The sequence below is a fragment of the Poecilia formosa genome, unplaced genomic scaffold, assembly GCF_000485575.1.
Source record: "Poecilia formosa unplaced genomic scaffold, Poecilia_formosa-5.1.2 Scaffold3, whole genome shotgun sequence".
Classification (NCBI taxonomy): Eukaryota; Metazoa; Chordata; class Actinopteri; order Cyprinodontiformes; family Poeciliidae; genus Poecilia; species Poecilia formosa.
This window is the reverse complement of record NW_006799942.1, coordinates 1,845,244-1,859,170: the sequence shown is the minus strand read 5'-3', so window position 1 is coordinate 1,859,170 and position 13,927 is coordinate 1,845,244. Positions and strand designations below refer to the sequence as shown.

The following is a 13,927-nucleotide window of genomic DNA, read 5'->3' as shown; positions in this document are numbered from 1 at the left end:
TGGATGGATGGATGGATGGATGGATGGATGGATGGATGGATGGATGGATGGATGGATGGATGGATGGATGGATGGACGGACAAATAGGATCTTTTTCAGTTTGTAGATAAACTGAAATGAGGTGAATTTAAATAAACTGTTTTCTTATATTAGCTTACCTTCCCACACAAGTAGACCATGTTTGCGTCTGCATCATAGTAGGGTAACAACACTCCATTACTCGTGTCCAGCTCCAAAAGTGCTATAGGCTCTTCAAAGTTTGTCTAAACAGAGTAAAAACAGCCAAAATGTGAAAGATGATCAACTTGTGGTCCTTTGCCTTCTGATGCGGTTTAAAGTGTGTTTGTTACCGGATCCCAGAGGCCGAGCTCTCGCTGGCTCATCCGGGTGAATCCGGTGGTGAAAATGTTTCCGTCTCTGATGAAGATGGCTCTCATTGGTCGGATGCCTTCATGTGGAGCCAGACGTTCCTGTTAGGAAGCACCAGGAACGATGGGACAACAGAAACATTTTCAAGAACAAAGATAAGTCTGTTTTAAATTCTGATTCTCTATCCAAATCAACAAAAAGCCTACATTTATTTTATCTATGTAAAGACTTACTAGATTTCTGTCTCTTTGGAAACATTGCTCTTAGAGAAGGAGATCCCAGCAGGTTTCTATAGTTTCCAAATTAAAAGCTTGACTTTGGTTCACACAGTGATATTTTCAAAGGTTGCAAACTGATATGAGGGAATCTCAAAAGCAGCAGATAAAAAGTGGGAGAACTAAACTGGGGATGCAGAGTCACAAAAGGCCCAAGAAATTAAAATACATATATAAGTCTTTAGATTTTCTTTGCTAGCTTCGAATCATGTTAAACGTATTTACATGCACGCTTGCTTTTGCACAATCACTTGCTTTGTTTTTACTAATTTTGAAATAACTTGTTTTTACAAATTGATCTACCTTATGGTAAATAAGGTATTTATGGTAAATAAGTGTTTAATAAACATTTACATTATGTAAATTTTTGAAAAAGTGATCCGACTCAGTTGCACATCCATTGAATTGCAAGTCAGATATTTTTATTTCTAATAACAGCACAGTATTTTCTGTTATAGTTTTGTCCAGTATATTATTATTTATTATTATTATTATTATTATTATTATTATTATTATTATTATTATTATTATTATTATTATTATTATTAATAATAATAATAATAATAAGGAGAAGAAGAATCTTGTTTTTTTATATGTGTTGGTTTTAACACTTTAATAACTTTTTGTGTGAATCTACACCTTTTGCTTCAATTTCCCCTTCGCAGGACAATAAATGATGTTTCTATTCTATTCTATTCCAGTAAACTTGTCACTGGGTCATTCTACTCCAAAATTAATTCCGATCTTGTTTGACACTTTATTTATAAAACACAACCTTTTTCACTCTTTTACCATACACCACACTGTTTTGGTCACACAGTCACATAAAATCCCAACCAAACTCATTGACGTTTGTGGCAATAAGATGGGAAAATGTAAAAAGTTTAATCGCTTAGTACTTGCTGACTCACCGCCACCACTTCCCTCTTTCGGGGGTCACAGACACGCAGGCGTCGATCCTTACAGGTGGTGCAAAACAAGCTGCCGTTTCGGTTCCAGCTGACGCTGTAGATGAGGTCCGGATGGTCGTCCATGGATATGAGCGGTTCGCCTGTTCCCACGTTCCAGATTATTATCAGATTGTCACTGCCTGGAAGCAGACAGAGTCAGGAAAGAAAGATTTTAGTCAACGCCTTTTCTGGTTCAAGCACATTACGAGTTACATTTACTCCATTATATTTACTTCAGTAAAGTTTCTTGACAAAATTTACTTTTAGGAGTACTTTTACTACGCTGTGCTTTTTTACTTTTAGAGGAGTCATTTTATTTTGAAATATCTCTACCCTTGCTTGAGTAAAGTGTCTGGATTTTCTACCCACCAAATGAAAAAAATAGACATGTAAAAATTCACCAGACACAGACACACACCTGCAGTTTCTGTTAAAGTTTTATAAGTAACTGAAGGAGAGAGAAACTGATTTGGATATGTATATGAATTATTGTCCTTTTGGTCCTTAAAATACCACAATTTCCACTTAACTTTATATTTTGATCCATCCGGTGATGTAATTTAAAAATACTAAAGTAATTCCAGGATGTCTACTTTTTACTTTTACTTGAGTGATTTTATTTTGAAGCACTGCTGCTCTTCTGTGAGTTTTCTGGTCCTGATCTCAGGTCTGCTGCCTGATGAAGATCTGTGTCTGCGGCACTGAAACCCACCGGCAGTGAGGAGGATGTTGCGTGCGGTCGGGTGCCAGGTGACGATGCCGACCCGTTTGGAGTGACCCTCCAGCACCACGATGGGATCGGACAGGGGGCGGGTCAGGGAGTGATCTGGGATTTGCCAAACCTGGAAAAGAAAGAATATTTTGTTCTCACTGTGATCTGCAAAGCTAACAGATGTATAAAACTTTTATAGAACCTCAAATATCATAAAAAAACAGTTTTTATTACTGGTTTTTCACAGCTTTGCAGAGATATTGATGCAAAATGACATAAGTTAATCAATTAAATATTTGATTACATCTCAAGTAATATTATACTAATATATTATGTTTAAACATTTTTATACATCAGCTTAGAAGGTGGGAACATATTACAGTAACTGTGCTTTTTTGAGATTTTTTATTTCATTTTTCAATGAAGGAGAAATTGTTCTTTTCTTTTTTTACAACCATTCCTTCTTGTTTTAGATGCTGTGCAGCTGGATTTACACTTTTATTTAATTTCTCTCTCCGATAAACAAAGTATTTATGAATTGAATTCCATTGAATTGCAGAGATAAATCGATATATAAAAAAGATAAAATATTAAGAATTCAATATTTTATCATGCCAAAAATCCAAAAATATAAACATATGAGAGATTTTTGTTTGTTTTTTTTACTAAAAGGTTTTATTTTTCAGCTAAATTCAGCAAACAGCCCCACTTTAATTGATTTCTAAATTTGTAGGGAAAAATGATGCTTATTTCATTCTGCAGATTTAAACCATTAATAAAGTTACAGACACAAGTTAAAGCCTGTCGTCTCTTTCTCCTTAAAAGCTCACTTTTAAATCTTTAGTGCATTCTGTATTTACTTAAAGTTTCATTTTAAGACATCTTCACATTAAATCAATTTCTCACAAATGGGTCAAAAAAGGGTGGAAATTTATTTATCATTTATTTTGATCAATTTCTTATCATGATAAAACTTTGATTCATTGATTCCACAATAGATAGTATTTATTGTAGAATCAAAACTGTCCGTATTGTCAAGATTAATAGTTTTATTTTTCTTTCCACTGTTTGATCAATGAAAGCATCAATAAAAGTTACAATGAGCCATTTAGTGATACAAAATAAATCACATTTGTTATGTCCTGAAGAAAGTTTTTCGAGAGTATTATCTGTGTGATTAGTGTGACACAGTCGCAGCAATTTGCTATTTATCATCTAACAAGGATGCAATAAAAAGTTCTCATCATCTCTTTTAGTGTTATCACAACAGTACAGCAAAATATAAAATAACACTTTATTCACTTATTTATTTTTCTGTATAAAAATATTTCCAGAAGAGTTTGGGGTTTCCTGCATGACAGGTTGCCATGGCGACAGAGGCAGGTAAAAAGTAACCCAGCTTCGTGAGTCTGAAAGTCCGTCTTAGAACCCAAGTTACCCCGATAAAAACACTCATCATGGTTTGTAACAGTCCCAAGGTGATGACTGAACCACTTGACAACACTCTCACTAATAGACACACACACACACACACCGTTTGCTGGAGCAATGACCTGAAATAAGGAGAATGACTTCACAGTTTTGGCCTTTCTGCAAATCCACTACAGTAACAGCTGCGACTGTCTGTCTGTGTGCTGTTTGATATAAACAAAGCCCACACACACACACCTAATAAACACACACACACCCACACACACGTAAAACACACACATACTCAAACATCGTCCATGCAGCTGCTGCCAGAAAAGAAGAAGCAATTCAGTCTTCACATCGCGCAGATTCCTGCAGCCGTGACACGACAAGTGGGTGGATCAGTGACAGGTGCTGCGATGCACATATGTTGAAACAAGCTGCCGTTTTACTGCAAAAAATGTTACATCAGGACATATGCACACAGACTTAAACCACTCTGCTAGAATATTTAACATTTAAAAATGAAAATGTTTGAGATGAAGTCGTAGTTTGTCAAACAAATCAAGTTTTGGACAATATTATCCAATTATTAGATCTATGACCAGAAATCTTTGTAAAAAGGTTTCAATCTGATGGATTTTCTTATGAATCCCACCAGACAAAACTCCAAACCCGCTATCTCCTCCTCCAGCCTGCTGCCTCCTTTTAAAGGAAACAGTACTGAGAAATTCAAGTAATATGAATAAAGAAGAAAAGCTAGAAAATACATTTGACATTTTTAACGAACTGCACATAAAATACAGTTTCTAGTGGAGAAAATATATGATACACCACATATTTCATCCCATATTTAGTGTCTAAAATCACACATAGGTGATCAGAACATCATTACTCAACATTCTGAAGAAATGTTGATATTTCAGATATTTCATTTTGTTCACTTCTGACAGCTGAAGTGAAACTGAACCCAGAATTATTAGAAAGATTGTAGCAGAGGTTAAAAACCCTAAAGGCTGTAAAGAGGGATCAAAATCAGACGTTTTACACAGCAACCATGTTCAGCTACGCCTCTCAAAGAAAGACAGAGCAAACCAGAAAATACTCAAATAAATCTATAAAATAGCATTTCAGGACCTACAGCAGGGTTTGAAAACTGATCCACCTCATTCATTTCCTGACAACAAGCAGATGAATCAGGAGATTTCAGCAGATTAATATCAATGCACCAACTTAATAGATCAACCATTTAAATGCAGGGTTTATTCCCCACACAAACAGATCTAAACACGAGAAGAATAAAGAAATGGTCCTGACCATTGCTGTGCAGTCTTCTGAGCAGCTGGCCAGGATGTTGTCGTCATGAGGGCACCAGTCGATGTCCAGGACGGGTCCAGAGTGGCCGATTACCAGCGGGTAGTTCTTATCCACGCGGCCTGTCTGCAGCGCCAGGTGCAGACACATGCAAGAAAGAATATTATAAAATAGCTGCATTTTTCAACTCATTTAGCCAAAATGTAAAGCAATGTAAATATAATTAAAGAGAAAATTCAAGCCTTAGCACAAAACGATTCAATTCAGTTTTTATTTATATTTTATTTAGATTATTCATGTTGGGGTTGAAAAAGCACAACTGTTTAAAACACATAAAAGACGACTGAACTGAGCCACATTAAAAACCTTCTGGTTAATCTACCAAATATCTGAACTCTTCCTGAGTTAAAACATTATTATTGTTGTTTCTAAATGAATATGAACTTGTTTTCTTTGCTTTATTTCAGGTCTGACAGCGCTGCATCTTTTTCGTTATTTTCACCACTTCTCATTTTCTGCAAATAAATACTAAATATTTGCTTGTAATTTTAGAGACATGTTGTGTCTGAAATTGTCAGTAGTTCATAGAATAAAAGAAGAACGTTCATTTTACTCAAACATGAACCTATAAAGAGTAAAATCAGAGAAACTGATCATTTTAAGTGCTATATATATGGCAGTACAGTGTTAACACGCCGTGCTGCAGCTCACTGATGATGAAAGCAGTAATGAGTCGCTCTCTCCTACTTTAGCCTGCTATCGAGGTAAAGTGCTAACTTGCATTCTCTCATGCTCCTGGATAAACACCGTGACTGTAGCCACATGCTATCATAGCAGCCTCTTAAATAAACAGTTGAATAAGGAAAAAGAAAAGCAAAAATGTGTTTCTGATTATGTATGAGCATTAGAAATATCCCTGCCTCCACAGACACTCAGCGTATTAATAGATCGAATGACAAGCTGTTGAAAGGGGAGTTTTTCTTGTTGCCTGTTGGGGGAGGAGGATGAAGATCACCCTGCGGCGTATAAATAGCACGACTGTTCACCGTGACTTTTCACTGAGCACGAAAATGCTGGAGATTACTTTGCATTTTTAAACTCTTTTCCACAAATTTCAAAAAGATTTTAAAATTTTCTTGTTTAAAATAAAGAAGACAAATCAATTGAAACTGATTCTTATGATTCATGCTTGTGTTTAAGGGCAATAGATCACTTTGGCCAAACACTTAAAATTATGAAGCCTTAAAGATATCAAAACACTGAATGCCAACATTATTTTAACATTTTTCAAAAGGTCGTCAATTTTACCACCCGCTGTGAAGACTAAAAAACTCAGCTCAAATAATTTCTGCAGATATTTAAGATTATTGGAGTACTGCCAGGAAGAGCAGGTAGAAAAATCTCAGGGTAAAAAGACCAAAAATAATAAAAAAGTTTACAAATATTAGAAAAAAGAAACTATCATGATTTAACAGGCTGGTAGAATTAGCATAAAATAAAAACATGTCATATGATCTAACTGCTTTTATTTAAAGATGAATCATTTATTTATATTGTTCAAAATTAATTAACTCATAGTGACAGGTATGTACAACAATTATCTATTATTTTCATTAGCTATTATTTTTCAATTATAAAATTATTGTCGCTTTTTTTATTTTTTTATTTTGCAAGTTAATTGATCAGAATATTTGATATTTTGCAGCATTTTTGTTGTTTTTTAACTCATAAGACAAAAGCCATGGAGGATTCACTTCATAAAAATAATAAAAACTATCAGTATCACTGGAGCATAAAAACATACCATAATACATTTAAACACGCTTTAATGTTGTACAAATGCTGTAAATTTAGGCACTTTTACATACTTTTCATTAAAAAATAAGTACGATAGATGAAACGCAACAAAGCAGCATTCCTTGTTGTTACTATTTTTTTATTTTTTTTTGCAACAATCCCCAGTTCATTTTAAAAACCGTCGCACTTATTTTCTCACTCCGGCCTCGGTCGTCGCTTCCAGCCTTAAAGGAGGAGATATTGACTTTTCAAACATTTGGGGTCAAAGCAAATATTTGACCCCACACAGCTGAACGTTTTGTCATGAATGACTGGAGCCTGGAGAAGCTGAATACTACAAGAAACTCAACCTTGAAACAACATATAAAGCCTCTTCCAGTGAGTCTTGTTACAAAAACTGAAATTTAAAACGAGTTTAGTCGTAGTGGAGTGAAGACAAACCACGAGCATGTTATCAAAATCGAATGACACGTTTAAAAATGAAGAAAATTACACATTTTTTGCAACTTATATTGTTAATTTAATGTATGCAGCCATGAAAAATAAATTGTGTAATTATTGAAAAACATTTCTCTTCTTTCTCCTTCTTTTCACTCATGTAGAGTAAATCTTCTAACAGAATCTGTTTTTACTTTTAATGATAAAATTTGTTAAATCGAGTGAATAAACTTATTGATTTATTGAAAGTCAGAGTATCCCTGGTTTTGATTAAATGCATATAAACTTCTGAATTTGAAGGAGAAAAAAAAGTATCTAAAAATATTCTCAATAAGTTTTCTGGCATTTAACAAAAATAAATAATTTTGGTAATTATGACTGAAAGCAAAAGACGTTTGGTCTGATTTATCTTCAGACATCGAGAAAAAAATGTGTTTGTGTCTTTTTATTTGTGTATGCAAATATTTTTTTCAGTTATAAATCTATTTATGGTAAATAACCTTAAAACAGAAATAATAGAAATTCAGTTAAAAATGTAAATCATCCATGAAGCGTATTAAAATTTACCAGCAGTTGTTATTCAACAAAAAATCACCATGAGAAATACAATCTGGATGACGTGTGACAGCTATTGTGAATTTCACCAATTACTAACTTATTTTTATTAACCTTAAAAATAATGTAAATGTCCCTAATTTAATTACAGTAACTTGTCATCTGTCACAGTACTTTATATTTAATTCAAAATTTCAAATTTCAAGGTTAAGAGCTTGTTTTTGTTTCCGGTAAATTATCCAAAACAGATTTAATACACCTTAAAATAAAGGCAATAACAGAAATCTCATTACAGTACTTAAGTAAAGAATGACAAAGAAACTATAAAACCTTCAGTATTATTAGTAAAACTTTGAATTTATGATAATTTACAGCAAAATGTTCCAGTGTGTACGGCTTTAAACGTCAACATTAAATCCTTTGACCCACCTTGGAGAGGGGCAGGACGAGGAACGCTCCTCCTCCACTCGACTCGACGATGACGGCCAGAAACTTTGGGTTGACGGCGCAGAAGGAGCTGTCCCACGTCACCTTGGAGACCCGGATGTCATCGTAACCCTGCTCAGCCTTGACCGCCTGCCCGAAGACGTGGCGAAACTTACTCTGCCGCACGATGCTGCGACTCATGACTGGACGAAGCAGGAAGAGAGAGGAGGGCAAGGATGAGCAGAGAGGAATGGAAACTCAACTTATAAGATGTGGCAGAAAAGTAACTCCACATCAAAGTCATTCCCAAGTCAATTATTGGGAATTATTACTTCCCAATAATTGACTTGGGAAGTAAATTATTCTGCTGCAAGGCGAATGCTATAAGTTTAACATTACGTTGTGTTGGTAATTGGGACTCTAAGTCAAATATCTTTTAAGGCATGTTTAATATAAAACAACTGAAGGTAATATCTGCTTGATTGTGCTATAAAATCAAAAATATGTAAAACTGCTCCTTCAAAGTCCTAAAGTAGAAGATCTGAGCTTCTACTTGGTCCAGGAATTTCCATTTCTTAGTTTCCGACTCGTTGTTAGTGGATTTCAACGTGAAATGTTAAGAAGTTCTGCTTCAGCCTAATTTTCTGATATCTCAACTTGTGATACACAATAAGATTATATTTAATTTTTAATTAATTATTTTTGATTAATAAAGTATTTTTTAATTTAAATTCATGGTAGATTCTTTGATAGTAAAATAGTCAGGTCCTAAAACTTCCCCAAACCATGACACTTCCAGCTCCGTGCTTCACAATTCGTGTGAGTCCAAAGTGACCTCTGTTTGGCTGTTGAACAATGCAGAAGATCTGGTCTTTGTCTATATTCTTTCTACCAAAATGTTTGTCCTTTATTCAACTTGTTTTTCTTACAGATGAATATAAATTGCAGTTTGGTAAACGATTCAGTTTTGTAGTTTTCCTTTGAACTCATAAACCTACAAACTGCCTCATAGTTATTAAATCCTTCAGATTGTGATGCCACAAAAAGGAGTAAGAAAATCATACTTCTTTAAAGAAGTTAATCAAATGTCAAAATATAAATTCTAATCAAAATTTATTTCTTCCAATTTATTCAAGTCTTAGTAACGTAAGAAATGTGCTGGAGTTTCATTTTTGCAGTGTTATATGTATGGTACAAACATAAATTAAACATTTTTATTCCTGTAAACAACAAAAAAGTATTTTATTTTCTAATATGTGAAAATAACTTTTGAAAGGATGAGCGCAGCCATTGGTCACCTGTAATAATTAGATCCACCACCAGAGGGCAGAATATCAGAGTATGACTTTAAACAACAGGTTTTTAAGACAAATACAAGTTTTGTTAAATAGTTGAAGGTCTTAGAAATATGCATATAAAAATTATAAGTTTGCATTTCTAGGGATAAGGAATCTAGACTGAAATCTTACATGTAGTTGTGATTCTGAGATTGTTCTACTTCAACCAAAACTAAATAAAAAATAAAAATAAATAAACAGTTTGAAAGATGGAAACTGTCTACTTGTTTGCATTTAAGGTTGTTTTTGTATCTGTAATTTTGAAGATTACAGATTCTTCAAAACACTTTAGTTTGATCGTTTTCTAAGAAGACATTTTAGTTTCTCCACAAATATTAAAAGCTACTGCCGTTTTCGTGAAATAGATGTTTCACCACACCCCAATTTATACACAAGTAAAGTATTGTTAAACAATTTAAATTCAATTAAATCTTAAATTTCAATTAAATAATTTATTTTTACTTACTCTTTAAAGAAAAAAAAGATGAGTTATTTTACATGTATTTTTTTGTTATTTTTTGCTTTAGCATTTTCATCTTGAAGTTGAAACATCTTCTGCTTCCGTCATTGTTTAACTGAAGCAGCTTTAAATAACCCTGAGTGTGTGTTAGCTACATCAAATAACAGCCCATCTGCATGTTTTAGCTCCGTTTGTTGACTGACAAGTAGCTGTCCTGTGGCCACTGCAGACAGCAGATCTCTAATCCTCCAAAACAGCGGGGATATTGTATAACTGAGACGATATTAATAGTTGATTGTCCCAGCAAACACTGTGTGCGATCAAAACATCAAAAGCAAACACACATAATATGGATAGAGCAGATAAAAGGTGGGAGAGAAAATAAAAATCTACCTCTGTTTGGATGTTATCCTAATGACAGCATGACAATAGGCTTCGGCTGCACAAAGGTCAAAGGTTAAAATTAAATCTAAAATAAAGAAGTCGACTATTTTAGATGCTCCTTGTTGCTCAGGAATGTAACCTTTACTCTAATTTTTAAAAAGTGTCAATATATGTATTTTTTTCATCTCTAAAGGTCTTTAAAGTTTTACTTTGGCTAAAGAACTTTGGTTTTTCACCCAGATTATTTTCAGAGGACAGATTTTTGCTTATCAAGCCACTTTAATCCCAGACCTTTGAAACATTTTGGTAGAAAGTAGCTCAAACACCCAAGCAGCATTATTTTACAAAACATGTAACTAGAATTATTATTTAATCACCAATTGCTGCCAGCCTGTCTCAATAACACAGTTTGATCCAGTTTCTTTGGATAAAAAAAATTATTTCATCACCACGGACTTGGAGTAACGCAGCCCGGCCACCCCTTATAGAAAAGAACAGAACTGCTAAGTGGTTGTAAAATTGTTTTAAATAACATTTTGATTATGAAGTACAAATCTTTTTCCCAGTCCCAGTCCCTGTCAATATTCTGTGACAGGGACTGGGAAATAGGTCAACAAGCAGTCAATATCCAAAGAATAAAGAAACTTTTAGAGAATGTACAGCACAAATGTGTTTCTTATAATGAAGCATTGAAGAGAGTCTGCTGAAACTGAGATGTTGGTTGACTTCACAGTAGAACATAATCCAGAAATGACCTCAGAGACGAGGGGAGAAATGAGTGTGATGAGAGGACAGAAAGCCCTCGCTGCTTTCCTAGAAGCTCTACTTTATCTAGAGATTTACATTCCAGACTGCCAACTGTGGGGCGTTCAGGGTCCCTCGATCCGCACCTTCAAACTCTGGTTTATGTTTTTTTTTTTTTATATATATTTCAACAATGTTAAAGCTGGACTGCTGAAAAAAGGGATTTTGGAGTGTAATAAATATCAGACATTACAGTTATTTCGCTTTTTATCGAGCACAAGATTTTCTGAACTGCTGGATATAGTGGTTGAGAAAATTGTAAACATTCAATGCCTAATTTATTTGGATTAAAATAATCCTAGGCTAATGTGTTCACGTTGGGTGACACGTTAATGAATATATCAACAATGTACGAGCCACAACAAATCTCCGATTTGGAGCAAGAACTTAAGTTTGTATTTAGCTTGAAGTAGCTTAGCAACAGCTAAGCTAATGTCAGACTAGCTAACTAGCTTCGCTGCTTAACTCTGAGGCAGTATTTGCCAATGAACATCTTAGCTCTAATTTTAGTAAATGTAATTGTAAAAAGTTTGTTACTATAAATCAATTCTTATTTTTTTCTACCATGTTTGGTTTCATAGGTGTGTTTGTGATTCTACTGCCAACAAGGTCAGCAGCAGAAGATCCAAAATAAATGTTTGCAGATTAAAGACTGCACCCATGAAATGTTTATTTCACAGGAAGGTATATTTGGGATTGAGCTACTGGTTTTAAATACATGTGAAGGAAGAGAAATTTGAATGAATGCATGTTATTATCCTGTTGTTTACAAACTGTTAATGGTGCTGGTATTTTGCACGTCTATTTCATGAATTAAAAATAACATTTCAAACGCTGCCAGTCAAGCTTGTACCGGTGGCCTCCCAAACCTGCAGCAGGGTCAGCTGGTGGTCTGAGTTTGTTTTTGATTAAATTTATTTATTTTTTTTACAAAGAAAAATTTTTCTGTCATAGTAACATAGCTAAATAAAACTAAGGGTTATCTTATGGCCTAAATTTCACAGATGCTATTTTTTGGTTTATATGTATTTCGTAGCACAAATTTACAGGCTATAATGAGTTTTGTTTTGTTTTAATCCTAGAAGGATTGTTTGCTTTTTAACAAAGGAAAACAATCATGATCTGCCACTGTAGCATAGCTAAATAAAACTTTAAATTATCTTATTCGTTTTGGTGTGTACACTTCCAATGTTTCTAGACATTTGTTGAGACGTCTCTGAAATAAATAAAAAAAAAGCTTTGCTTTGCTTTTAAATATAATGATCTACCAACTAAATCATGTATTTATTGAAATAAAAATAGTAATTATATGGGTTACACTCTAACAGTTTGTTTTAAAAGTGCGCTGTTTTGGCCTTTTCAGTAATTATGTGTAACTGATATATCCATAAGTGGGAGAAAAAAAAAAACTCCGAAAACTGTCTTCTGTCTTGTACAGGTTAATGAGATAGCCCTGTTCGTGCGTGTGAGAGCTGCGCCTGGCACAGAGCGAAAGAATGACACGGCCACTTTCCTAATATAGACATGACAAACTGATGCGTCCCACCCGGAGGGCCCGCTCCTCCCACCTGCCTGCAACGTCCCAAATAGTCCCAGAAAGCAGGCGGAGGCCCCTGTGGCGCTCTGCCGCTAATGAACAGACAGTAAATTTAAACAGCCGCTGCGAACAGCCTGTGCAAACACGCATAAATACCGGCTCATAACTCTTAGAGGTGAAGGGCGTCAGAGGTCGGTTGATCTACCTGCAAAACGCACTAAAGAAATGTCAGCAGTGCAGAGTCACTGAGTGCTCAGTCCTTTCTGTCTCCATGCGTCAGGACGCACAGCAATAAATAACCCGACGCACCTCTAACGCCAATGCAGCAAACACCGACACGCAGCTCACCTCAGGTTTTGGGGAGTCCCCTCTTCCCTCGAGAACTTCTTCTGCGGTGTTGCCTCCTTCTTCTTCTCCTCCTCCTCCTCTTCCTCTTGATGGCTTGTGAGTTATATGAAGTCCCGCGGTCCGCTGTCCTGAAGTGCGGAGTCCTGGCGAGGGGACGCACTGGGTGACTGCGCGACGCTCCTCGGCAGGGGGAGAGAAAGAGGGGAGACAGCGCCGGGGCAGAGCAGGCAAGACAGGACGGTGGGAGGGTGGGTTACCGTCTATTTTAGACCAGGCTCCGTCAGTACGGGGAAACGCGAACATAGGGGCGGGGGGGATGTGCGTTCACGGCGGACACTGCCGACCAGAGGTCAATCACTGGTGCCCCCTGGCTATTAGGGGCTAAATAAGTGATGCACTGTTAAAACCAACTGTTAGAATTACACGAATAAAACTGATGCAACAACTTTTGATGCATTGAATGCATGTGGAAAAGTTAAAGTAAAAAAAAAAAATCTATTTTATCATATTGTCTGAGTGATGTAGACAAATTTATATTCAAATTTGGGTATTTTTAAATAAAATTAGTAAAAATAAATAGCATCTTCAAAAAAAAAGTTACAACTAATTTTTCTGTTGAACACTTTAGAAACAGATAACATAAGAAAAACTTAACTGGTGTTTACAAGCAATCTTTGAACATCTCTTACTTTAAACAATGGGACTCTATTGTGAAAGCTGTTTTTTGCTACTTGGCTTGCTTACAATGCTCTATCATTTATATTTAATTTATAATTATTTAATTGGAAAATCATTTGACTGTACATAGGAG

The 13,927-nt window shown here is 35.2% G+C and overlaps 1 protein-coding gene across 2 annotated transcripts in view; it reads right to left on the bottom strand.

Moving 5' to 3' along the window:
- coro6 (coronin 6) overlaps positions 1 to 13,357 on the bottom strand; it is a 15,655-nt gene extending 2,298 nt beyond the window's left edge. The window contains exons 1-7 of one of the 2 annotated variants that reach the window (XM_016672718.1): positions 13,114 to 13,357; positions 8,250 to 8,451; positions 5,034 to 5,156; positions 2,307 to 2,436; positions 1,556 to 1,734; positions 351 to 470; positions 159 to 263 (exon numbers count right to left, since the gene is read on the bottom strand). In XM_016672718.1, the coding sequence (XP_016528204.1) occupies positions 159 to 263; positions 351 to 470; positions 1,556 to 1,734; positions 2,307 to 2,436; positions 5,034 to 5,156; positions 8,250 to 8,447 (855 nt within the window). In that variant the 5' untranslated portion in view covers positions 8,448 to 8,451; positions 13,114 to 13,357. The remainder of the gene's footprint in view (positions 1 to 158; positions 264 to 350; positions 471 to 1,555; positions 1,735 to 2,306; positions 2,437 to 5,033; positions 5,157 to 8,249; positions 8,452 to 13,113) is intronic. The other variant, XM_007554275.2, reaches the window with a different exon arrangement.
- Between the last annotated feature and the right edge of the window lie 570 nt (positions 13,358 to 13,927).